This window comes from Vitis vinifera, chromosome 5 (genome assembly GCF_030704535.1).
Source record: "Vitis vinifera cultivar Pinot Noir 40024 chromosome 5, ASM3070453v1".
In the NCBI taxonomy this organism is placed as follows: Eukaryota; Viridiplantae; Streptophyta; class Magnoliopsida; order Vitales; family Vitaceae; genus Vitis; species Vitis vinifera.
Genome location: NC_081809.1, coordinates 15,143,027 through 15,169,636, shown reverse-complemented (window position 1 = coordinate 15,169,636; position 26,610 = coordinate 15,143,027). Strand labels below are relative to the sequence as shown.

The 26,610-nt window shown below is 37.5% G+C and overlaps 1 protein-coding gene and 1 long non-coding RNA gene across 4 annotated transcripts in view; both read left to right on the top strand.

The window, feature by feature from the left end:
- The first annotated feature begins 341 nt into the window (after positions 1-341).
- The window catches only part of LOC100242787 (uncharacterized), a 50,991-nt gene continuing 24,722 nt past the window's right edge, over positions 342-26,610 (top strand). For all 3 annotated transcript variants that reach the window (XR_009465703.1, XR_009465702.1, XM_010651955.3), the window contains exons 1-9: positions 342-714; positions 1,252-1,401; positions 1,702-1,872; positions 5,336-5,479; positions 17,707-17,812; positions 17,999-18,147; positions 18,286-18,411; positions 21,463-21,606; positions 22,591-22,678. Coding sequence is in view for 1 of the 3 variants with exons in the window: in XM_010651955.3 (XP_010650257.1) it covers positions 460-714; positions 1,252-1,401; positions 1,702-1,872; positions 5,336-5,479; positions 17,707-17,812; positions 17,999-18,147; positions 18,286-18,411; positions 21,463-21,606; positions 22,591-22,678 (1,333 nt within the window). In the remaining 2 variants the exon portion in view is untranslated. The remainder of the gene's footprint in view (positions 715-1,251; positions 1,402-1,701; positions 1,873-5,335; positions 5,480-17,706; positions 17,813-17,998; positions 18,148-18,285; positions 18,412-21,462; positions 21,607-22,590; positions 22,679-26,610) is intronic.
- LOC132253813 (uncharacterized) lies at positions 5,487-12,945 on the top strand. The gene is made up of 2 exons (XR_009465704.1): positions 5,487-12,667; positions 12,778-12,945. It is a non-coding gene; the product is annotated as an uncharacterized LOC132253813 (long non-coding RNA).

The following is a 26,610-nucleotide window of genomic DNA, read 5'->3' as shown; positions in this document are numbered from 1 at the left end:
AAATTTTATTAAATACTTTTTCGTATCATTTTCATTTCCATTTCTTTACTTATATTCATACTCGCTTAAAAAAAAAAAGAAAGATATTTAATGAAATTTTAAATTTACGTGACAAGTTACATTTAACCAAGGAGATAATGAAATTATCCCAAAATATAATAGTTTATAAAATGAAAAATAAGCGTCGGGAAAAAGTTGTGGTACAGACACTCACGGTTCACACTTCTCAGCAGCATGAAAGACGTGGGTGTTCACCTTCCCTAGACTAACACAAACAAGCCACGTGTCCCTCTCACGTCCACTTTTATTTATTTTATTAATTATATAATTTTATACGGACCGGACCACCCACACCACGCAGAGTCATCTTCACAGCCCCATTGTTACATCGTACAGGCTACAGTTTATTTCTCTCTCTACAATCTTGCACATCTCACTCTAGTGGCCTCTGATTCTTCCATGGACGCAGCAGCAACGGCGACGGCGTCGCAGCTCGTGTACTGCGGAATCGAGCCTCTTCGTCGCACCTGCCCCGCCGCTTCCAAGAAGAGAGCTATGCCTTCTGGAATAGTTGCGTTTCGGCGACCAAACGGCGTGGTTCGGGCCGTGGCCACCGACCCCAAGCCTAACCAAACAGAATCTTCTGGATCGTCTCCGAGGCGGGGGGTCGTCAATGGGTCTTCTAGATCTCCGCCTGTCAATGGCGTTTCGACGGTAGTAGCTATTTCTGTTTGGATGATGAATGTTTTGATTAGTTCTTTGTTAACGGTTTTTGTTTGTTTCTTTTGTTTTTTTTTCGTTTTTGGTTTTATGGCCCATTCGGTTGTTGGGAAATTTAGGAAAATTAAGAAAGAAACTGCGACACGTTCTTGAAATATGAGACTCGGAAATGTTTCGGGTTTGTTTTTGTTTTTCTTGTCTGTTTTCTCGGGAACTGAAGAACGGGATGTATTTTCCAGTTTAAATTAGTTCAGACGTCCATATGGTAGCTAAGAAAATGCAGGACAAGAACAAAAAAAATAAATTATGGGTCCTATATTTTCATTGTTTTGGTTTCCGATCACTGAAAATCTACTCAGCAGTGTCAAACAATAAAGAAATTTCTTAGACAAAGTTATGATTTCTTCCATTTTCTACATTTTTTTGAGCAACCGGACGGATTATGAACTGTGTATATAAATTGATTGTTTGATTACCCAACCTATAATCATTGTTGGATTTAATAATTGATTGATTTTGTTGGAGTGACAGAGAATTGGAGATGTTTCAAAAGAGATTAAAAAAGTAAGAGCTCAGATGGAAGAGAATGAACAAGTGGCTATACTTATGAGAGGTCTTAGGGGTCAAAATTTACGGGATTCACAGTTTGCTGATGAGAATGTTCAGCTTCGGCTAGTTGAGGTATATGACATGGCTAATCTAATCTTTTTGTATGCCTTTTGTTGGCTAATGTGATCCATCATCTCCTTATTCTATTTGCATAAGTCTGAGGTATTATTTGATGGCTGACAGAAGTACATGCAAGATATGGCACTGGAAAACCCATCAGTTTTTGTGCTTACAAGTTATAAAAGTTAAAAGGAAAATAGCATGCTAATAATGAATGGATGCACAAAGTTTAAACAAGGTGTTTTACTGTGAATGGCTGTGGATCATTTCATGTTAGCTTGTGATGTTATGTGCAGTTTTGTTCTCCTTCAGGTAGATGAAAGCAGTGAGTTTTTGCCCTTGGTGTATGATCCTGCTAGTATAGCTGCATACTGGGGAAGAAGGCCTCGAGCAGTTGCCACTCGTATTGTCCAGTTACTCTCTGTTGCTGGGGGTTTTCTTTCACATCTTGCCTGGGATTTAATAAATAAGAAGGTCAAGGAGGTAAAATTTTTATTATCTTTGAGATGTTGTTTCTTTTCTTTCCTTTCATTTTTGTTTTTATTTTTATTTTTTTAATTGTTTGAATTATGGTTAGATTATGGTAGAACATCAGTGATTTTGATATGGTGGGAAAAATATATTTTCTAGTCTGTTTCGAGTACTTATAGTAAGGTCCTTTTGTCATTTGATATCCTTTCACTTAACTAGACAAATAGTAGAATATTAGTTGTTTGATATGGTGGAAATATATATTTTATTGCTTTTGACTGCTCAGAGTCCTTCCCCTCCCTCTCCTTTCATTTTCAATATTTTTCTTTTCTTAAAAAATGTTATTTTCGAATCCCTCTGAAATTTGCTATTTACCTTCATGATTCAACCTTCTATATGGAATAGAACCACTTTGCTGTTTTATTGTTGTAATGCTCTAGGTTCATAACTGCATTGATGTTGGTTTCATGCCATTCTTTCTTTTTTCTCTCTTTTGTTCTATTTTTTTTTTTTATTTAATTTTTTTTTTATCAGAAACAACAAAGGTATTGATTAAAAGTAAATAAAAACATGAGAAGGATGAAAAATTCTTCCCATGATATACAAACCTGATCAAAAGACATGAAGAAACCTCCACTATACAAGGAGGGCTATACAAAAGGAACAAAAAAGCCTATACAAGTATTACATCTCCTGAGGCTCATCTAGGAGCCTCACCTTATAGGCCCAACCCTAGGGTGTACATATCAAAACCCAACTAAGTTGAATTACACTCAAAGGATAGGGTTTAAAAACCTTAGTATAATAAGCCCAAAAAGAAACATAGAAATGAAGCAAGTCCCACATCATCTCCAATGTCTTCCAAGTATCCTTGAAATTCCTAACATTCCCTTCTCTCCACACAACCCACAATGAAGTGAGACAAACGATCTTCCAAAGAGTCTTGCCTCTAGTAGAGTCTCCAAAGCACTTGAAAGAAATAACCATCATATCATGAATACTACTTGGCTGAACCCACATCATCCCAACATGTGAGAATATCCTATGCCATAATCCCATAGTAATTGGACAATGTGGGAAGAGATAACCAATCGTCTCTCTACTCCTCCTACAAAGGATGCACCAATCATGGCATAAGGCTTTGAAAGACCTTCTCAATTGTAGCATGTCATTGGTATTTACCTTCTTATATGTCACTAACCAGACAAAGACCATGACCTTAGAAGGGACTCATGATTTCCACAAAAAATTAGCTGAGTGAAAAGGAACTAAATTTGATAAATTGGACAAAGTTAAGAAAAAAGATTTTACTGAAAATACTCTTGAAGAAGAAGGTACCCAAGCTTTCACATCTGGAACAAAAGGAGACAAATGTACATGGGAAAGTAAAGACATTAGTCTTTCAAGATCCTTAATTTACATTGGTTAGATTTAGATGGAAAATAAGATCCCAAGACAAAGGGGTGTCATTACCTAAGATGGCTGAAATGGATAGCTTTCTAATAAGTTTCTTTAGGGAAAATTGCCTTGGAGATTTGTAAGTGAAAGGAATCCTCTTTGGAAACGGATAATTGTAGGAAAGTATGGGCAAGATGAAAGGGGGTGGCGCACTAAAGAAGTGAGAGAAGGGTATGGGGGTGTTTAAGGTTGGGTTTAGGAATAGGGTGAGGTTTTGGAAAGACAAGTGGTGTGATGACACGTCTTTAAGGGAATTGTTTCTGGAGCTTGATTCTATAGCTACTTCAAAAGATGCTTGAGTGGGTGACCTTTGGGATGATGGTAGTTGGAGTTCTAGGTTTACAAGGCAGTTAGTTGCATGATTGGGAATTAGAGGAGGTAGAAGCTTTTTTTGGGAGGTTGTATACACACTCCATTACTTTGGAGATTGACGATGTTATGGTATGTTTGCCTGCAAAGAATGGTACTTTTTTAGTCAAGTCTTCTATTATTATTTGACAAATAGGAGAACAGAGCTGTTTCCTTGTGACATAATATGGAATTTTCCATTGAAAATTAGCTTCTTTGCTTGGAAAGCAACTTGGGCTAAGATTTTGACTCTAGATTAACTTAAAAGGAGGGGTTGGAGGATTCCTAATAAATGCTACTTGTGTGTGGAAGAAAAAATGGGTGACCTTATTCTCATTCGTTGTTTGAAAGTTCAAATTTTGTGGCCAGTTGATTTTTGCGCTTTTTGGTGTCTAGTGGGTGATGCACTCTTCAATTAGAGGGGTTCTTTTGAACTAGTATGGGTCCTTCGTTGGTAAAAAGAGAAAAAAAATGCTTGGAAGGTTGCTATGTTGTGGACCTTATGAAGGGAGAGAAATAGGAAAGCTTTTGATAATTATGAAAGCATGAACCAAACAATTAAAAATTATTTCTTGTATATTTTTTGGGACATGATTAGATTGTATATTAGGGATGGTTCTTTGTCATTGTTAAACTTTCTAGATTGGTTAGACTCTTTGTAGGGCACGATTGCTGGCTTTTGTGTCTTTGTGCCTTTTTTTTTTTTTGGTCTTTTGTCTACTTTGTATATGTCGCTTATACCTCTTTTTTGTTTAATACAATCCCTTTTTACCTATCAAAAAAAAAAAAAAAAAAAAACAAAAAAAAGAAAAAAATTGAGGAGGAGATTGCAATTCTAGGTAATACACACTTCAACCAACAACCTGACTGCCATCACAACTACTCTCCTTGCCTGCTTGCTGTTTGTGTGTGTATATAGACTGATCATTATTCCTGTGCATATTTTTGTTTGTTCCTTCTCCATATTACACTCCAACCAACAACTGGACCACCAATACCACTGCTCTCCTTGCATGCTTGCTGTTTGTCTGTGTTGCACATATCTGTATGTCAATGCCCTTGATTCTTAGTTGACTATAGAATCTTCTTACCATACCATTAAGTAGAATTACATATAAATTGTTGTATTTGCCCCTTCTTTTAGTTGCCTCCTGAAAGATCACTCAAACTGGATGTTTTTTTGTCTGTTGTTGATAGTTATGCACCTAGACAACATATAGAAGCAATCTCTATTATATTTGAATGGTATTTATTCATGTGAATGGTTATATGTTTGCTCCTTCTTGCACTTACTACATGAAAAATTACTCCCTATGGAAGTATTTTTACATGTCCTTATTTCTTAGTTATGCAGCTAGACAACATATAGAAGCAACTTGCCTTATATTTTTTGTGAATGGTTATATTATATTTTTTGCTATTTCAAGCTCTTGCCTTATCTTTGAATAGCATTTATTTCATTTTGAATGGTTCTATTGTTACTCCCTCTAACTCCTGCTACTAGCAAAATCACTCCATGTTAGGTGAACATGAATCTCCTTCACTAATGTTGCATTAACTGTCGCAAAGTTTGAGTTAGCCATCTTCCTGTATACCCTTGGTGATGCCTAATCTTTAAATTGCAGTACGAATTCTGCCTTAATTCATTTATTTGTTCTTTTAAAATTAGAATGAAGTTGCTCGGGCAATTGAATTGAGAGAGATTGTAACATCTTTGGGTCCAGCATATATAAAACTTGGGCAAGCATTGAGTATTCGACCAGATATACTATCCCCTGTGGCAATGACTGAGTTGCAAAAACTTTGTGATAAGGTAAAGTGATTGGGTTTTCTTAATGTTCTCTATCTTATGTTAGCATTATTAAATTTATTCAAGCTTTTTATTTTATTTTATTTTTTTATAGTATCCATATGAAAAACTCTCCTAGAAACGGAAAACCAATATTATAGTTTTAAAATTCAGTAGGATCTAAATAGAGATCAGGGGGAAGGTTTTCTTCTCCTAATAATCTTTTTTTTTTTTTTTTTAATCAGAAACGAAGAGAAATAAATTAGTAGAAGAAAAGAAACAGGAGAAAGAAAAGAAACAAAAGAAAGAGAAGAAACCCAGGGAAGGATGAGAGGTCCTTCCTACACAAACTGAACAAAAGAGAAAACTCCCAATAATAGAAATCTAAAAACAAAGATAAACCCCAACATTCTTCAAACTTTTGAAGCGCAAACCGTAATCCAGTTGAGTTGTAAAACACTTAGAGGAACTCCTCTAAAAGTTGCAGTACAAGAAGCCCATAGAGAAGAATAGAACCGAATCAAATCCCATAACATCTCTTCCGTTCTCCCCTTATCCTAAAAAATCCTATTGTTTCTCTCTTGCCACACCATCCATATCAAAGTAAGGCAAGAGATTTGCCAAAGTGTCTTGCCTCTTAATGAATTCCCCAAGCCTTTAAAAGCAATAACCAACATGTCCTCAAAACTCCTTGGAGGGACCCAAACCAACCCTGCTAGATTGAACAACTTGTGCCAGAGTCCAATGGTAATAGGACAATGAAGAAAAAGGTGGTCAATCGACTATCCATTTCCTTTGCAAAGAATGCACCATTGAGGACAGAGGGATTTGTAGGGTCTTCTCAATTGCAACTTATCATTGGTGTTTACCTTCCCATGTGCTAGTAACCAAGCTGGCCTTAACCTTTGAAAGGGCTTTTGAACTCCACAAAAACTTGGCCGGAAGGAACAAGATAGGATTTGAGACTTTTGACAAGGTAAAAAAAAAAAGATTTCACTGAAAACAAGCCTGACGATGACAAAGACCACGCTCTTGAATTTGCCAAAGAAGGAGAGAAAAACATAGAACTAAGGGAGGACATTAATCTCTGAAGGAGATCAATTTCTGAATCAGTAAGATTGCGACGAAAATTAAAATTCCAAGACAGTGGAAAGGAATTGCCAAGGACATTTGAGACAGTGAGGTTTTTCACAGAAATAACTCTATAAAAATCAGCAAATTGAGAGCACAAAGTTTGGTTACCGCACTAAAGATCTTCCCAAAAACGAATTATCTCCCCATTGCCCACCACTAGGCGGACAAAAGGGGAAAAAACCTGGAAAACTTGAGCAATAGCCTTCCAAGGACATCTGTGTGACCATCTAACCACCATGTTGGCGTCCCATCCATTAGGATGTGTCCCATATATACTCGTAATAACCTTATGCCAAAGACCACTCCTTTCTCTAGGGAACCTCCAAAGCCATTTCCCTAAGAGAGCAATATTTCTCAGAGAAGTCTTCCCAAAACCCAAACCTCCCAACTCCTTTGGTCTACTAACAACATCCCATCTGATAAGATGATCTTTCTTCCCTTCCCCCGCCCCAGACCAAATAAAATCCCTTTGCATCTTCTCAATCTTTGAAGCTATTGATGCTGGGATTTTAAAGAGGGAGAGGAAGTAGCTAGGGATGTGAGACAGACAAGACTGAATTAAAGTAATCCTCCTTCCCAATGACAAAAAGGTCTTTTTCCAACCATCCAACCTCCTCGAAATTCTCTCAACCACCGGATCCCAAAAGCCTATTGTCTTTGGGTTCCTTCCCAGTGGAAGGCCTAGATAAGAAAAAGGCCACTCTGACACTCTATAATCCAAAACCAAGGCCAAACTAGACAACGGCTCCTGCCTAGTGTTAATACCTGAAATGGTGCTTTTTTCTAAGTTGATTTTTAAACCAGAAACTTGCCCAAAAACCAAAAGGATAATCTTGAGGTTTTGAAGATGTTCCATAGAGGCTTTAGAGAAAAAGATGGTGTGATCTGCAAACTGTAACAAAGACTCTCTAGTCCTATCAAAGAAACCCTCAGTTAGCCTGGTTTCCTCTGCTCTGATCATCAACCTACTTAGAACATCTGCCACTAAAGTAAAAAAGAAAGGAGAAAGGGGGTCTCCTTGTCTCAAACCTCTAGAGGCCTTAACCCAACCCTTTGCATTCCCATTAACTAGGATTGCAAAGCTTGATAAAGACAAACAACCCCTTATCCAAGATCTCCATTTCTGGCTCAACCCCTTCCTTTGTAGCACATGATTTAAAAAGCCCCAATCCACGTGATCATAGGCCTTCTCAAAATCGATTTTGAAGACTACCCCTTCCTCCCCTGACCTTTTTTTCTCAGCCACCACTTCATTGGCTATCAACACAGCATCCATAATGTGTCTCCCTTTGACAAAGGCTCCTTGAGAGCCAGAGATTGTTGCATGAAGAACTTTACATAAATGCCCTGATAAGACCTTAGCAATTATCTTATATAAACTTGTAACCAAGCTAATAGGTTATCCCATGAGGCCAAAAGTGCAATGCAGTAGAAATCATGTCATAATTATAGTAGGTTATTTCAATGACCTGTTAATAGAGATGCTTATCATGAGAGGGAAATAAAGAAATGGAGAAGCTAGGCCTCAAGGAAAGGAGAAAAAAATAAAAACTTCAATAGCCTATTAGTAGGGATGTTTGTGATGGGAGGGAAATAAAGAAATAGAGAAGCTAAACCTTAAGGACAATAAAAAGAGAGAGAAAGAGAGGTTGGGGGAAGTAGTCTCTTGATTACCATCAACTATACGAGGTCAATATAGGAAAAAACAAATCAATCTTTCTAAGTCTTGATGTTTCTAATTTTTTCTTTACTTACACATGTGCTACTGTGGTTGAAGTTCTATGACAGAAAGCTTAGGAATTATCATCTTTTACTTTTTTTGCTCTAAATATGCACAATAATTATCTTAAATTCATTTTGTCATAAATTTAATTTTTCTTTGATATATAGCATTAACTAAAAATGAAATGTGATTCTTTTCTTTGATCTCTAGTAGACAGGATGTAATTGAATCCACATCTAAACATCAAGCTTGTCAATGTCCTATTTTGTAGACTTTGCATACCTAATTCCATTGATGCTGGCACCTTTTTTACTTGGCTAATCTTAAAGCACCACTTGTCTGGGACTTAATGCCATGTTGACAATATAGTTCTCCACTAGCATTTGTGGACCCGCATCTTTCACATGCGTCCCCACTCAATGGTGAGACTTGTTTTTGTTGGTGAAAAATTAGTTTTGGAAAAGTTGGAGTTGCCATTTATTTTATTTTAGCTTAGAAGGGAAAATAAAAAAAGAAAGAAAACCCTAAAGAAGTGACTCCATAGGTTTGGAAAAGCATGTCTTGAAAAATGTGAGTCTTGGTCTGGGGATTAGGTTACTTATCAGGAAGGTACCTCAAAGAGGTAGCACCCCTCTAAGCCCTAAAGCGTTCTCTATTGGTTAAGTCAAGGGAAATGTGACAATTAATCAGTTAATTATGGATATTTAGATAGACTAAGGTAACTTCAAAACTAGCATGTCAAAATAAGAAATCAAATCACAATCATAAAGAAGAGTTAGGGTGTGTACCTAGACTACTTCTTAAGCGTTATCATAAAACATCAAAGTTAGTTCAGAAATATTGACACACGACGTGCATTTTTATAAAAAATAATCAAACAATGCATCATGGCAATCAAAGATAGAGTCAAATATGGATATAGTCCTCAATAACATATATGTTCATGGAATTTCGAAATCAAAGGATAGAAAGAGCATATCTAGTTAGCAAGCATCAACGCTTCATGGAGAAACAAGGTTAGCTCAATAACAGGTGTAAAGCAAACTCATATATATCATAGAGAGTGATTGAAATCAATCATCAAACAATCATCTTATCAGAATCAATGTCAAAGGAGATATAAAAAATGTCAGACCCCCCACCATGGTCCAAATTACTTTTGCATGAATTGGTTCAATGAGTTCCATTATTTGGAAGCATGAAGTTTGTTCATGCTTAAAAGAAAACAAGAAAATGGTTGAAAAACCCAAGAAAATAACAAAAATTGATGCCTGAACGAAATATGGCAGCAACGGTTTTTTAAACTGAGTTTTATCAACCTAGAATCTCCCAAGGGTGAGATTAGAAAAGAGGAATTGCTTTGATGGAAATGAGATTTTGAATATCCGATTTAAAACAAGTAAGGTCACTAGGAAAAGAATAAGGATCAGGAGGAGGAGGGTAATGTGTACCAAGGGCCTGTATAGGAGTAGAGCCTGGGAATGCATTTGAGACTGTATTGCTGAAACGGATTCATGAGGAGACCTCTGCAGATTGCTGGTAGTCTGGAAAGAAACCGGCTATATTCGCTTTCGAGCCCATGTTCACTGTGTTATTACTTATTCTCCAGCTTTTGGCCTTCAAGACTCTTACTAATTCATCCATTTTCTCATAATTCCTCTCTGGATTTCAGCATCCGAGTTTCTGTGCTCCTCTATCTGTTGTGAGTTCCATACTAAACTCCTTTTCTACTGTTTTATCATCATGAGAATCAGCTTCTCACTTTCTGGAGCCTGTGGGAATTCCCCTCCTTCCAGAGCTGTTGCCCAACTAGCATCTTTTCGGACAAAAAATCAGTGATGGTCTGAAGCCTACTATCCATACATGTATCGGTTGAAGAATGAGGTGAAGATCCTGATGCCTTTCATCAGATGCTAACTCAAAGTCTGTGATGGATGAGACAATCTCAGTCAAGCTGACTTAGAGCCGTTTGGACTCTCCATGTCGTTATATCCTTGCTTTATGATCACATGCTGCTGGTTGCCGCAAGTCAATTAACTGAATGGAACTTCTTGAGCTGCTGTATGCCAACAGATTATATTGAAATGGATGATACTCCGCTGCTGCTATCACTTTAGCAAGATCCTCCATGTTTTCTGTATCCAAAAGCCTCAAACTATCCCTCATTTTCCTCTGAAATACCCTGAAATTCAATTTCTTTTTCTATCAAGTTTGCCTTCAACTCTTCAATCTCGGCCTTCATTTTCTCTAGTTCCGCCTGTAGGTCAGCTTGTCTTGAACCAGGTCCAGATTTCACGTGCTCTGCATGCTCATAAGTACTTACAGGCTGCACTGTGCTCTGAATATATTCTTTGTGGTATCTGATCTTGACATCAAGAGCAGATTTTAAATATCCTATTTTGAACTTCAGATGAGTAAGCTCTGCTTTGAGTTGATTTGACCCTTCCATTGGAATGCCTGTTAGCAGCAGCCACAAGACTGTGTTGTATTTCAGATTCCATTGCTTGCTGTAGAATTTGAGGATCTTCAAGGACATGTCGGATTATAGTAGCAGCAACATTGTCAAACCCAGAAAAAAGGCTACTTGTTGGCAAAGACAGAAGCATGGGTAAGTCTCTCTCATCAAGAAAATTAACAGCGATGGAATGAGTTCTGGTAAGAGCAGGGCATGGCTGTAGAACAGTATGCATCATTTCAGAAGGAAACCAGTTCCTGATACAATTACAAGCAATCTCAATAAGTCTCTTCTGCTCATGCGTATCTATATGCTTTGGAGATAATCTCAGTGTGGCCTGCAGTTTGTTCAGCTTATCATCATCAATGGTTATAGATGTCTGCTGACCACTGACATCATCCTTCTTCAACTGTTCTGCAAGTTCTGCAATCAATTTCTTTGATCCACCTGCAGCAGCCGATCGATAGCAAGAAAATTTGCTGTTACCCATTGAGAGTAGACCAATCTGGAGTGAAAGTTGAGCCCTTTATCCGAGAAGGCTTCTTTTTAAAATCAGTGCTGATTGGTTGTGTAGGTTTGTAAGCATAAGACCTTACTATTGGCAAAGCATCAGGACAGATTTCATTGCAGGGGAAGGATCTCCATAATGATTCTCCAGCAGTGGTGTAGCTATTGGAAGTACTTAAGATGTCTTCTTTAGTTTCTAATGCTGAAGTCAACAGTACATTCAGTCGGCTTAGTCCCAGGGTTCACCTTTGTTAAAATGTTCACTGTTTTAGCACCATTGGTCTAATGCCTAGTTGTTAGCATCAGTATGGTTAGCAAGGTGAAATTCCTTAGAGGAGGTTTTGGAAAGGTAATCAAGAATCTCAGTTTCTGCATCAGCGGTTGATATTGGGGAAATGAGGTTCGAGAGAGAGCAAGGAAGGCGTTTGAGCAGTGGAACTGGCACAGGAACTGACCAGGCTCTTATGGTTCTGCTAAAAGCTGGGTGTTGGAATTCATCAGGCTTGTTTCTTCTGCCATTCCCTGTAAATCAATTCTTGGGTTCAGCTTTACTGTTGCTTTCTTTTGAGCGCCATTCACCACTTCAAACTGAGCGAGGTTCCTCTTTGTACTTCTCATTCTTTAAGCTCTTATGATTTGTGGTGAAATGCACTCGACATCCTCTCAGATTGTCAATAAACAGTGTCTTGTCTTGGTTTTGGTGCTTTGCACTTGAGGAGTGGCAGAGGTTTTGGGAGCTTTCTTCCCAGATTTTGAATCAGTCTGCTTAGTTTTGGTCTTTGGTGTTTCGGAAGAATGGAAATATCATGGCAGCAAGTTTCTCTCTGGAATTAGTGTGAGCATAGGAGTTCAAAATTGCATGCTTCAGCGGCTCATTAATGTTCCTCCCAAAACTAATAACAGTAGCAGTGCTGTGACTCTAACCATTTTCAGACTCTAGCAAAGACCTTATTCCAATATCTCTGACCTGGGATTAGTGTTCATGCTCTGAAACCCATGATTATCAGCTTTGCCACATAGTTTCTACTTGTTTACTGACAGTTGAACCTCTCCTATGATTTTCTCCTCTGCTTTTCAAAATTTTCTGTGCTTTTACAGAAGCTCCCTTAAAAGGAATGGGAAGAGGATCCATTTCCCCACCAATAGCTCTACGGATCCCATAACAGTTTCAGAATTCTTAAGCAGTTGGTCTCTTGGCTGGACAAAGGAACAAAACCTGTATGTGATAGATCACAGGGTCAGGTGCATCATCCTGCTTGCTCACCACCCATAGCATAATAACAAAATCTCTTCTCGAGGAACCGCGACTCTTGCTGTCATCTTTCTCAAAATCAACTTGCTTGTATAACTCATCAATGCTGCACTAGAACCTTCCGCTGTGTGGGAAAGATAGGTAACATGCTTAATAAGATCGTAGGCAACGTAGTCTTCCAGTGGTGCAGTGATTTTCATATGCTCCTGACTGACTTCGAGAGCACTCTGCGCTTTCTTTGGGATCTGCAGTCTGATCAAGCCAAACAAGACTCCAGCACGTATATCAAATGTCAAGACACCCTCATCCTACAGTTCACCTACTAAAGCTGTAGATTTTTTCAACCTCAAATTCCCTTTTGTATCGAATTCAAAGTTCCTATGTGACAGGGTAAGTATACGGCAAGTTAATCATTTCCGTGAGTTTTCTTTTGGTGGGAAAACAACCACCCTATTTTCAACTTCATGCTGTTTACTCCAAATTGCTATAGAGCTTCTTCCACTCTAAATCTCAGAAACCCATCCCTTCAATTAATGCAATAGCCTACCTTACTTGGAGGAGGACCAGTTACCCAAGCACCTGCATTGCCTTTGATGTTTTCCCCTTCAAATTCCAGAATAGATGTGCCAAGTGATTTTCGTAATGGAATCATAGATACAAGCAGCAAATTGTAGGTTTGACCAAACTGGAAATACCACTTTTTGCACCATGAACTGGAGGATTTTTACGGATATCTCGGCATCCCTCCATAGCTAGCTAAAGGACTGTAAACTCATGAATGATCAGTTTCATCCTTTCCATCCCGCTTTGCATTCCCATCATCAATTTCCATAGGTGAAGCAGGGGCTCTGGTAGCCATAAAAAGTTGTTGAATGACTGAACCATACCACATCCATGTAAGCGATTCACCAGAACAGGATTATAGGAATCTGGCCTGCCCAATAGAAATGCCATTAATGAAATCAATAACTTTGCCGTCTCGGCATTTTTAAAGAGAGCGATCTACAGTAGGACTTGATGTCATACACATCTGATATCTCCCAAAACATCTTAGTTATCATTTCCGAATTCTACAAGCAGTGCAGTTTCCCAATGATTGTCTTTGGAGGCTGCAAGAAATAGCAGGAATTCAACAAGGAAAGGTGAATGAATAATTCCTAGGATCCAACAAGAAGCCCGAAGCAATGCTGAAATCAGTCAAAGCTTTCTTCAAATGATCCCTAAGAGAGAAGCAGAGGGTAAGTGCCAGTGGAACTGGGTGATGCTGAGCAGGGCCTTCTGTAGATCATAGTTCTGTGCAAAGCAATAGACATTCTTTCGGAGGATTGGGCATCATTGGGCTGTGGCAGAGGCTTCAGTAGAACTTCAGTCCCTGACTGTTCTGTGAACCAAAACCATCACATGGAAGATGCAAAGTTGGATGAACCGCTCATCACTAATTCCCCTGTAGCCAAAAACTGATGGCCTCACACCATCATCCCCTGTTGAAGCAATCCTATCCACAATTTCAAGAATTATGTTGACACCAGTACTTCTTAATGAGAATACAGCAAAAGCTTTTCCACCAAATTAGCCGAGAAAGCAAAAGTCTCCTTCATTGTTTACAAGGAACCGCAATGCTGAAGCTTCCTCCACTTCCTTTAAGCCTTTGAGACAAATGGCACCGAGACCATTAAGAACATATGCATATGCTTTTGAAGGAGGAGGAAGTATTCCAGCCACTACTGAAGATAGAAGGCATCAGGAAGGCCCCAATTCATGCAAAGCAAAAAAAACTAACTAAAGCCATTAAGGCCAATTTCGGTCATGACAATCATAGCATGAGAGTTTTAGGATCCTGTAGAGTCTGCTGAAATGTAAGTAGTAGACCCAAGCACCCTTAAAAAAACCCACAATCCCGTACTCTTCTGTATGCAGTCTCTTTGCCAAAAGCTCCGCACCTCCCAAATTCTTTAAACAGGAAAACTGCTGTGGCGCTGTTGTCCATGAGCTGCTCATCATGGGCACCATTAGATCGAACAGCGAATGCGAAAGCAAGAAGGCGAATCCTGTTGCATAGTCTGCAAGTTCTGAGAAGAAGGCATGAGCATATCCGATTCTGGTTAGGCGCAAGTTTGTGCTCTTCGCAGTCCTCCTGGATGTCAAATCAAGTCTTGACCATTGCCTATCATGCAGATTCCTAGTTTATTACTGCCTTTAGGGATCACAAAGTTTATATTTTCATCAAGCCTTTGGTAAATCTGGAATCTTCCTCACTAACCCACTGCAACATCTTGGAGTCAACCATCCAGTATCTGGGCTTTAGTCCATTAACATAGAACCTTATTTGACTGGACAAGCTGCAACGGGATTCATGGAAACATAGAAACGGAACCACTAGGAGTACATTGAACATATTGCAATTGTTATACATCTTATCCCTCAAAGCAACACATTTGTCATTCCCCCAATGTATACCCAAATACATAGACAAGGACTGGACGGCCTTGTGTAAGGAAAGGGACAAAGAACATAGGTAAAAACATAGTAAAGCCTAGGAGAAGAAAGAGCAGAAGAGGCCAATTAGCGAATGTGAATAGCCTCATTTCAAGTGTTAATCCATGGGCTAAGAACAAGGGAGCAATAAGATTTTGGGACAGAAACAGGGCATGATTTTTTTGGCAACAAACTCAAATATGGGTCCATACACAAATTATTTCAGATGGAAATCAAGGGCATTAAAAGAATAAAAACCAAAACCAAGTAAATAGGTAAACCATCAATTTCAACAAAACAACTTGTGGCCCCTATCATCTACACCAATCAACAAAACGTCGAATTTTCAGAAATAACTAGAATGAGGAATTGAATATAAGTGAGAATCTAAAGAGTAGCAAGAAGCATACTTGGAGAATTTGGACTGCAATCGCTTGGTTTCCTAGCTATCGTTCCTCTCCAATGCCTTCAAAAACCAGTGAACCCTCCCTTCTCCTTCTTTGCACGAAAACAATAAAAATCCTCCTGCTTTTTTCGAATCCTCCTTTTTACGAATATATATCAGCCTCCAGAAACTCAATATGCTCAAAGAATCATCCCTTTCCTTTCTTCCTTTTTCCTTCCTTTTTGTGTCCTTTGCATTTTGGAAAGTTTACTCTTTGTCTGACGTAGAATCTCCTCCTTTCATACGTATGCAACCAAATCGATCCCATTTTCCCCCCAAAAATATTTTGCTTGCCTTCTTTGAGTGCACGTGCCTTAGTGAAACCAATAGACAACCTGAATTTCCTTGTAAAACGATAAAACAAAAAATAAAACAAAATAAAAATATGGGTTAGAGATCTCACAATATATATATACATACATAAAATAAAAATAAAAATAAAGTAAAAAAGGTAAATAAATAAAATAAAACATTCAATCCCATGCAATTTTCTAAAAAAAAGGATGAGTGAAAGTATAAGTAAATAAGTAAATAAAACAAGCACATGCAAACCATACAAACTAAGCAAGCCATGCGACCATGTGTACCATGCAAAAAGTGAGTCTAAAAGTGCCTAAGTGTCTTAGGGCGAACTAAGTGGAATCTGACTAAAGTTCACCTAAGCAAAGCCTAATCTAAACTCAAAGGGCGGCCAAGGTCACAGCAAGGGGTCAAATAAACTCCTCAACTAAAGTCTTCAAGGTGGCTCAGAGCAGACAAGTCACATAATGGGCCACCAGGGAACTACTATGAAATTCTGAAAGAATGTCCAAGGCATGTGCTAAAGGGACAAAATGTCGGGTCTACACATCGCACAAGTGTTTTTTACATCTAGATGAATGCACCAGATAGCTACTCCTGCCAAATACTTTCCCCATGTATAGGCCATTTGCATGCATCTTACAGTATCACATTGCTGCATACTTTTCCCCTTAATGCCATCTGCATACTTTCGCCTGTATAGGCCATTTGTATAGGTCAGTATCACGTATCTGCGACATAGCTGCTCATGTCTTAGGTAAATGTCCAAATGCTTGAACTTCCCACAAAATGTGGATGCTGAAGGGGTTCTTGTACTTCAACTCCAAATGCAGAGGGATGCCTTGTGTAAAAGAAAATGATTATTCATCAAGAGAAGAGTTAATGTTCCTCCAGGATGGCCATCACCTGTTGATCTCTCCATGGAGTTCTTTGATGGCTTGTATTGGGTTCTCTTAAAGAGGGATTTTCATGTACCTGACCAGTATTGGCCAAAAAAAGAGGGTTGGAGGATGCCCTAGCATCTTACTAGACACATTTCACACATAAAAGTTTTCATCTCATATGGAAATTAATGGAGTTATTCAGGAACACTATAAAAGGCTCCACTGCCTACAACTAAGAAGATAGAACTAAAGCTTCCATCAGTTCTATGAAGATGTCACCATAAGAATTTTCATGGCACCATTATCAATAAAATTTTTTGTGTGTGTGGGAGAGAGGGGGGTGTTACTATTCAAGAGCACTGTAAAATGCTCCATGTCCAACAACTAAAGAAAACAGAGTAAGCTTGCTTTCCTAAATTCTTAAATTTTCCTCTGAATTTGAGATCCTCCCATTTGTGAACTTCTCATACAAGATTACTGTTGGTCAAACCCCATTTTAACTTCTCAGTTTGTTTTGCTTTTTCCTTAAACTTGAATGCCTTACCATCCCAAATGGCTTCTTTTGAACTAAGAATGTGCATAAAAAGTTAAACTATGTTTGTCTTTGACTTTCCTTGTAATCTCCGCCCCAAGTGTTATCTGAAACCTACAGAATTTTGATGTGGTAGTGCCTCTCTATAGTAGCTCCATTCGCTTTAGTAGCCCAATCAGTTTGTAGAATATATCAATATAAATTGAATTTTGCAAGAGAGTAGCCTTTTTTAATTTTGCTTACATAGAAAAAGGTATCCTTTACTAATTTCACCTTAAATTTGCCTAGTAATTATTCTAATGAGTGAGTTGTGTTTTTTCTTCTTGTCGTCCTTACGCTTTAACTTGTCCTTCTCTGTAGTTGAATTCCCTGTTTCATGGTCTTCTATTAGCTATCTCTATTAAGTGTGTGTTTGCTCACCTTAAATTTGTACAATAATTATTCTACTGGGTAAATTAGTTGAATTGCAATTTTTTCTTGTCATCATGCTTATAATTTTAATTCAATTCTTTTTCATAGCTGACTTCCTTGTTGGTCCTTGAAGGTCCCTTCATTTCCTGATGATGTAGCTATGGCTCTAATTGAAGAAGAGCTTGGCCGACCATGGCATAAAATATATTCTGAGCTTACTTCTTCCCCAATTGCTGCTGGTAGTAATCTCTTATTGCTTAATTTCCATAGCATTTAGTTTTCATTGAGTCCCTTTGCTTATGATAATGAGCAGGCATTTATTTGTTTAATTAGTTTCCAAGGTTTAATTAGAACAAAATCTGGCTTTCCTTTGCTGTTTCTGAAGTTCATTAGTTATATTCTTCCTTTGGAAAATCTGTGGGCAGCATCTCTTGGACAGGTATATAAGGGCCGACTAAAAGAAAATGGGGATTTGGTGGCTGTTAAAGTGCAGAGGCCTTTCGTTCTTGAGACTGTGACAGTTGATTTGTTCGTCATACGAAACTTGGGGTTAGTTCTCCGGAAGTTTCCTCAGGTAATGTTTTGCTAAATTAATCTGCAATCACTTTTCTCTTTATTAATTGTTACACTTGTTGCTTTTAAGTGGTTACTATGATGATGATTATGGTCTCTTTATGGGTCCTGATTCTGTCCTTACTGCTTTTTGTTTCAGATCTCTGTTGATGTGGTTGGCTTGGTTGATGAATGGGCAGCCCGTTTCTTTGAGGAGCTTGATTATGTTAATGAGGGTGAAAATGGGACACACTTTGCTGAAATGATGAGGAAGGACCTTCCACAGGTGAGTGATCATCGTTTTTCTGTAGTTTTATCAGTCCTGGTTCTTTTGGGACAGTTGCTGTTGCTTTTGGATACCAAGTTTGCCTGTAAAATTATCATCTTGTGTAACTTAATTAGAAACTAACCACTTAGAGGTACACTTCAAAATTAAAAAATATAGAGGTCACACTCAACAAGTTTTAAAAAATACAAGGCCCTGGTAGAACATAGAATCAGGGTTTTCTAGATTTGTAGCATTTCTTTTCTCTATGTTCCTCCTTTATTTAAACAGTCAACAACCTAAGGTGACTGTCCAGTAGATTTTCTTGTAATTATTTAACCAGGTCCTATTGTTTACACATCCTAATTGTCAATTTGACTTTTTAACAATCACAACATCACTAGATATCACAACTTGGTGTTTAATTTGTAGTTTTTTTTATTAAAAATAAACACATTTTTATTAAAAATAAAAACAGAAAATAAGGATGAGAAATCCCTCACTACTTTAAAAAACCTAATCAAAACAATGGAAAAGAAATACTCCTCAATAAACATCAAAACAACTCAATATTGTTATTTTAACCTTTGGATCTACATGTCAACCTCCAATCAAGTTGAATTATGTTGAGTGGAATGTCTTGGAGTAGTAGATGCTCAAAAAGACGAATAGAAATAAACTAGATCTCATATTTTTTGGTAGACCTCCACTTGTCCTCAAAGATTCTTTCATTTCTTTCCATTCATACTATCCAGATTAATGAAAGACAAGTGATTGACCATAGCACATTGCCTCTAGATGTTTTCCCAAAACCTCTAAAAGAAATGGTCAACATGTCACTAACTCTTATAGGAGGAATGAACCCAAGCCAAACTAGCAAGACTGAATAGCTTGTGCCATAACTCCAAAGTTGTTGGATAATGTAAAACAAGGTGATCTATCGATTCTCCACTGCCCATGCATAGAGGGTAACATCCAGATTGAGGGCTTTAAAAAGCCTTCTCACTTGAAGCAAGTTGTTGATGTTAACCTTCCTGTTGACCACTACCCAAGCAGATGCCTTGACTTTTGATAGAGCTTTTGATTTCCTTATGAAATTTGTGGGATAAAAGAGGACTTAAGTTGATTGATTAGATAAGGCTAAGAAGAAAGATTTGACTGAAAATAAACCCTCTTTTCATACTCTTTTGGGTACTTTTCTTTAAAAAACAAGAATAGTATTATTTTATAATAGAGAGAAGTACCTGTCCTAAAATTATTATTAAAGGCAAAGATGAATGTGGTGACAACATCAATGTTAGATAATCTCAAGGGTGTTTGTGGTTCCCAACAAAGCGAACAAAGAAGGGGGGACTCATCTTTTGGCAAGCCTATTAGTTTCCTAGTTTGCCAATCTAGGTCCTTAAGTGAATGGGAAACTACATATATAGATAGTTTTGAGAAAGCCTTGATCATCCTATCCCTAATCCCTAGGGTCTCTAAGAGGCTGGCAATACCCATTTTACTTGTATCACCTAAGGAGTACCATCAAAGTTGAGATTTAAGGTCTCAGTTGATAAGGCTACAACTTGGCAGGTTAGAATGTTAACCTGCAAAACCTACCTTCAGCCTGTGTCTAACCTAATCTTAGTAGTCTCAACCCACTCCAGGCCTGCAGGCAACTTGGGTTCCCATTGCTTATCAATATTCTTGGTGGTCAACCCTTTAACTTATCAATTTTTTTTCCTTCCCCCTACTACAAAAATATCATAGACTAAATGTTTCCATCTCAGAATAGAAAGTTGAGAAAGAAGTCTCCAAATAAATGAAACAACTATTTCAAAATTATAAACTTTAAGTCATAAACTATAAAAAGGTTAAAATTTAAATATGTTTAAAAGCTATAAAATAAAATATAATTTTTTTCCTTACTCTCTTTTTATATTTGTATATCTTAAATAAAATAATAAGTAATATAATTAAAAATAATAGTATTTTCTAACTCGAGTATGATCCAAACTTATTTAGACGCTTAACTTGTTCAAACCCTACCTATGTCAACTTGAACCTTGGGTTGGGCAAGTTGGACCTACCCCAACTTCAACCACGATATGCTTTTGTGAGAACAAGAAGTTGATTCTTTGTCTAGCAAGATCATACCACTAAACTTCTAGATGACATGTATTAAGAGGCTCACAAGATAACATATACTCTTTCATGGACTCTTCCCGTCTTTAAAGATTCAGCATCCCTCTCAAGATAACCTATTTTACATTCATGGTAGCTTCAAATTTTCCATTTGCAATGCCCTCCCCTTATAGCTAAGAAACAATCTTTACCATAACTTGAATGCAAAATAGACAACAAGATGACCAGGTAAAGGCGAGGGCACATTCTGTTGCTTGTTTGGCCTACTCGTGCTGGTGCTTAGATCATTATTATTAAATTTCTTATTAACTAGCAACCAAGTGAGGGCTCGAGCTTCTAGGATAGTCCTAGATTTCCATGATTTCAACATGAATTTGGCTTGTGGGAACATTAAAGTGATAAATCTGATATGATCCATGAGCACGACTTGACAAGACACAAAGCGGGTATGGGTAGAGTACAATTGTGTTTATGTAGTAATCGTATAAATCTGTATAACCCAGTTTAATAAATGAAGACTTTTTTGGATTTGGATGCTCAATTTATTTAACTTGTTTAATCCATTTAATAGTTAATCATATCCATTTATAATTTGTTTAGCTCATTTGGTTAATTATGTTTATTGACATGACGTGTTTATGATCCAACTCATATAAATTTATTCATTTATATATTTTAGATTTTTATTAAAAAGTTAATTAATTAATTTTTTATTATAAGTGTCTTATAGTTAAAAAAAGAGATAATTGAACTAATTAAAGTAGAATTTTATATATATTAAAAATTAGAAATATTTTATAATTTAAAAAGAAAAAAAATTAAATAAAATCACAAAATAAATGTAAAGTTAAAAGTTTACTTTATTTTCTACTAGAATTTTGTTCTCTCTTTTTCTTATTTTCCTTGAGAATATGTTGTGCCTCATAATAAGTCACAGTATATCAGGTTGTTGTACCAAAAACCTATGAGAAATATACTTCGAGAAAGGTTCTCACCACACAATGGATAGAAGGAGAAAAGCTGTCACAAAGTACAGAAAGTGATGTCGGGGATCTGGTAAATGTTGGAGTCATATGCTACCTAAAGCAGGTAAGCTACTCCATCAATTTATCATGACTCAAAATGCTGTGTTCTACAGAAATAGAAGGATAATTCTGTTTTCGTTCATTTGTTGACTGAAAATGAATTGGTTGTGTTACATGCTTAAACATGAGTTGCAAGCATCTTTTATATATATTTTTTCTCTTCTGTATTTGATATTTTGTATATTAGATGACATATAACATGTCTTCTTTTTGTGTGTGTGTGTTTACCATGACCGAAGTGGAGAATTTATTTTCAGGAATTATAGCATAAAAGTTTGATAGTCTTCACTCTTTGGTTCCTTAGCTTAGGTAAGATATCAGAACTCTTTGTACTTGATATTTTGTATATTAGATGACATATAACATGCCTTTTTTTTTTTTGTGTGTGTGTGTGTGTTTACTATGACTGAAGTGGAGAATTTATTTTCAGGAATTATAGCATAAATGTTTGATAGTCTTCACTCTTTGGTTCCTTAGCTTATGTAAGATATCAGAACTTAATGATGATAGAAGAATTTGGTTAACCAAAATTAAATTCAGAAGAAAATGAACCTAAGCAATTGTTTATGTTGATGTCAAAGATTCTTTTGGCTGTGGGAGAAGTAGGCTTCATTGATAATTGTATTGTTTTAGCAGGACCTGTATCTAATACTTAATATATATATATATATATATATATATATTAAACACAATATGGAATATGCAAGTTGCATAAATCTATTCATGGAGCAAGCATTTGATCAATAAATAATTTCTGATGGGTAGTGCCAAAATATGGAAATTTTGCATGACAAATTTAAAATATGCATGGTTACATTCCACGTGCTTCTATGCATTCCGTCTCTTTTTGCATGTATACTGTACTTGCACCAGGTGCAGTATGCAGCTAGCAGAGTACCTGTATCATTTTGAGCTTTACTTGTTTTTATATCGACAAACCTCTTGATATATTACCTCAGCATCTAACTTTTGTCATTTTGATTAACAGTTGCTTGATACTGGTTTTTTCCATGCTGATCCACATCCGGGAAATTTGATCCGCACTCCAGATGGGAAGCTAGCTATACTAGACTTTGGTAACAATTTACTAAATAAGATTATATGGTGAAAGATCATCTTTCAACATGGTTAGCAGCATCATACACATTTTTTTAAAAATACTTTCTGATGTTAGTTCTGCATGGTTAATTTCATACAAGGGACTTTGGGTAAAGGATTTGTGAATTCTAAATTCTTTCATTTCCTGGGGTACTTTGGAAGAAGATCCTTCCTTTTGGTTCAGCAGCGGACAGAATTTTGTAAATTCCATGAAAGGATTTGAAGAATCCAATCTATTCTTCAATTTCCACTTATACTAGTGTCGCTTCAAATCTTCAAATTCTATGCTCAATACCACAATCCCCCATCTACACCTTCCCATCATCATAGTCTTGTTACTTCACTATGCAACCATCACCACCCCAACACCAGTGTCATTGCTGCTGCCCCTGCACCAATCCCATCTCTATAACCATTGTCTTACTTTCATCACATCCCCCACCCCATCCTACCAAGTATTTGGAACTTGATATAATCATCCAGAAAGTGATAACATTCTAGCATCCAAATCCACACAAAGTGGTTCAAGGGAAGGAAATTAGAGGGCTCAAGTTGTCGGCTGTACATTGTCTTTTCTTAAATCCTAAATATGTGAAGTACTAGCTAGTCACACCTCATTCATCTGATCACTTCTTCATTGCGGCTGCTGCCATTCAAAAACTCCCCAAGGCTCTAGCATAAATTTGTTCTTTTTTTTTTTTTTTAAATAAACAAGTTATTTCTGTATTCTACTGAATCAAAGTAAAGGTTTGTACAAAAGAAAGAAGAACAAGAAATTCTTCAAAAAGGAAAGAAAATGTAGTGTACAAAAGAGTGAAGCAAAAAACCTCTTAAGTAGAAAGTCTTCGGCTTCCCACCCTTAGGAAAATATGGTAAATCTCAAGGGGAATAAGATTCTCAACAAATTCAACTAGAGAAAAGGCTCCTTTTAGCCAGCTCCCTAATTTCCTAATTAGCAAATCTAGTCTTCCATGAGAAGTAACAATCCACACCCTAACCAAATCTACAATCCTTGATATCCTATGCTCGTATCTCCAAGACCTCCTATGATTGTTTGTTATCCAAGACAAAATTGTAGTGGAACACCCTTGAGACCCTTAACTAAACTGAACATTTTCCACTTCAATAGCGAAACTAAACCGGGCTCTCTTCAAAAGAATCAAATAATCTTACACCCATGGTTCAAAGGAGTCCTCCAATGCCCATCTACTAGATTATTCAAGGAACGACCAATGAACCTTAAGTTTTAAAACTCCAAAGAGAAAAGGAACCAATTCAGCCTTTATGCCTATTTCTTTCCTAATTGGGAGGAGGACCAATCTCTTACCCCTTAAAGTGATACCAAAGGACACTCCCAAGAACTACTTGGTAATTGACATATAGAGGGTTATGTAGATATTGCTCATTTTAAGGCTAATAAGCTCTCATGGTTTTAAAACAAGCATACACAATTAAGAGAAACGTCCTACATACATGGTGTTGAGAACTTCTCTTATCTAATGTGGCATATCACAATCACCCCTCATGCAGATACAATGTTTTTGTTGTGTCCCATAAGATTTTGAGGTTAGACATATAGACACCTTTTATGAGGCTAGATAATGTCTTACATTAGGGTCGAGTATCAACTCTTATACCATTGGTAATGACTCGCTTTGATGTGTGATAACTCTAGGATGGTTACTTTTTTTTTTTTTTTTTTTTTTGATAACCGTGGATGTCCGGGCTAGCTTACGCGCACCTCAACTAATCCCACGGGGCCCTGAAGTTAACGACTGGGTAACTCTAGGATGGTTACTTATAATCAAATAGGTGGGTTAGGGTTTTTATCTTGTGAAGAGAGAGAGAAAAAGGGAGAATCCCTAATTTTTGTTATTGAAAAACTGTAAAGAATACACATTGGACTTGGGTATATATATACATGCTAGTGGGACCCACAATACAGTAAGGAAAGAAAAGGAAAAGGAAAAGTAAAAGTAAATAACCTAAATAACTATACATTATTTAACACTCCCCCTCAAGTTGGAGCATATATGTTATATGCACCAAGCTTGTTACAAATGTATTTAATTCTAGGACCTCTGAGAGATTTAGTAAAAATATCTGTTAGTTGATCATTGAATTGACAAAACTAGTCGCCACACATCCTGATGCGATCTTCTCTCTAATGAAGTGACAGTCAACTTCAATGTGTTTGGTCCTTTCATGGAAGACTAGATTGGATGCAATATGCAAAGCGACTTGGTTGTCATAGATGAGCTTCATCTGTTCATCCTTTCCAAATCTCAACTCTTGAAGAAAATGTTTCAGCCATATGAGTTCACATGTTGCCAGAGCCATAGCTCGATACTCGGCTTCAGCACTAAATCTAGCCACTACATCTTGTTTCTTACTCTTCCAAGATATTAGGTTACCTCCAATAAAAACACAATACTCGGAAGTGGAACGTCTATCTGTGGGTGAGCCAGCCCAATCTACATCTGTGTAACCAACAACTTGGGTATGACCTCTGTTCTCGTACAACACACCTTGGCCTAGTGTGCTTTTGATATATCGAAGAATGCAGATTACAGTATCCCAATGGCTATCACATGGTGACTGTAGGAATTGACTAACAACACTTACAGGAAAAGAAATGTCTGGACGAGTAATGGTGAGGTAGTTCAGTTTACCTACAAGTCGCCGATATCTCCCAGGATCTCCTAAAGGCTCCCCCTGTCCTGGTATAAGTTTGACATTTGGATCCATAGGAGTGTCTACCGGTTTACAGTCTAACATACCGGTTTCTTCCAAGATGTTTAAAGCATACTTCCTTTGGGAAAGAACCACATCGAAACTGGATTGAGCTATCTCAATCCCTAAGAAATACTTGAGTTTCCCCAAGTCTTTGATCTGAAAGTGGGTGAAAAGGTGTTGCTTTAGTTTCTGAATACCATTCTGATCACTGCCTGTAATGACGATGTCGTCCACATAAACTACCAGATAAATACACTGCCCCGAAAAGTTATGATGATAGAAAACAGAATGGTTTGCTGTACTGCGGAACATGCCAAACTCCTAAACAACAGAACTAAAAAGGCTAAACCATGTTCGAGGAGATTGTTTCAAGCCATATAGAGAATGGTGTAACCTGCACACTAAACCAGACTCCTCTTGAGCAACAAAACCAGGTGGTTGCTCCATATAAACTTCCTCAGCAAGATGCCCATGAAGGAAAACATTTTTAATATCTAATTGATAAAGAGGCCAAGAACGCATAGCAGCCATGGAGAGCAATAGACGAACAGAAGCTATCTTGGCAACAGGAGAGAAAGTGTCACCATAATCAGAACCATAAACCTGAGTATAGCCTTTAGCAACTAAGCGGGCCTTAAGGCGATCAACCTGACCATCAGGGCCAACCTTAACTGTGTAGACCCAACGACAACCAACTGTAGATTTACCAGAGGGTAAAACAACAAGATCCCAAGTGCCATTGGAGTGTAAAGCAGCCATTTCATCTACCATTGCCTGTCGCCAGCCTGGATGGGAAAGAGCCTCAGGGGTGCTCTTGGGAAGAGAAACAGAAGATATAGTAGAAACAAATGCAGAATAGGGTGAAGATAATCGATGGTAACTCAAAAAATTGTAAATGGGATGAGGATTACAAGTAGATCGATTACCTTTCCGAAGAGCAATGGGTAAGTCAGCAGAAGGAGACAGAGCCGGGGCAGGAGAAGCCGAAGGGATAGGAAGTGAGTCAATAGGTACCTTGGCCAAAGAAGGAGGAACAACGACACGATGACGACGATGATAAACCTGAAGTGGGCGAGAAGGCACTGCATCAGGTGGGGAGATAATGGGAAGGGGTAAGACTTCATAAACAGGAAGAGACTCAGAGGTAGAGAAGAACGGTGAGTCCTCAAAGAAA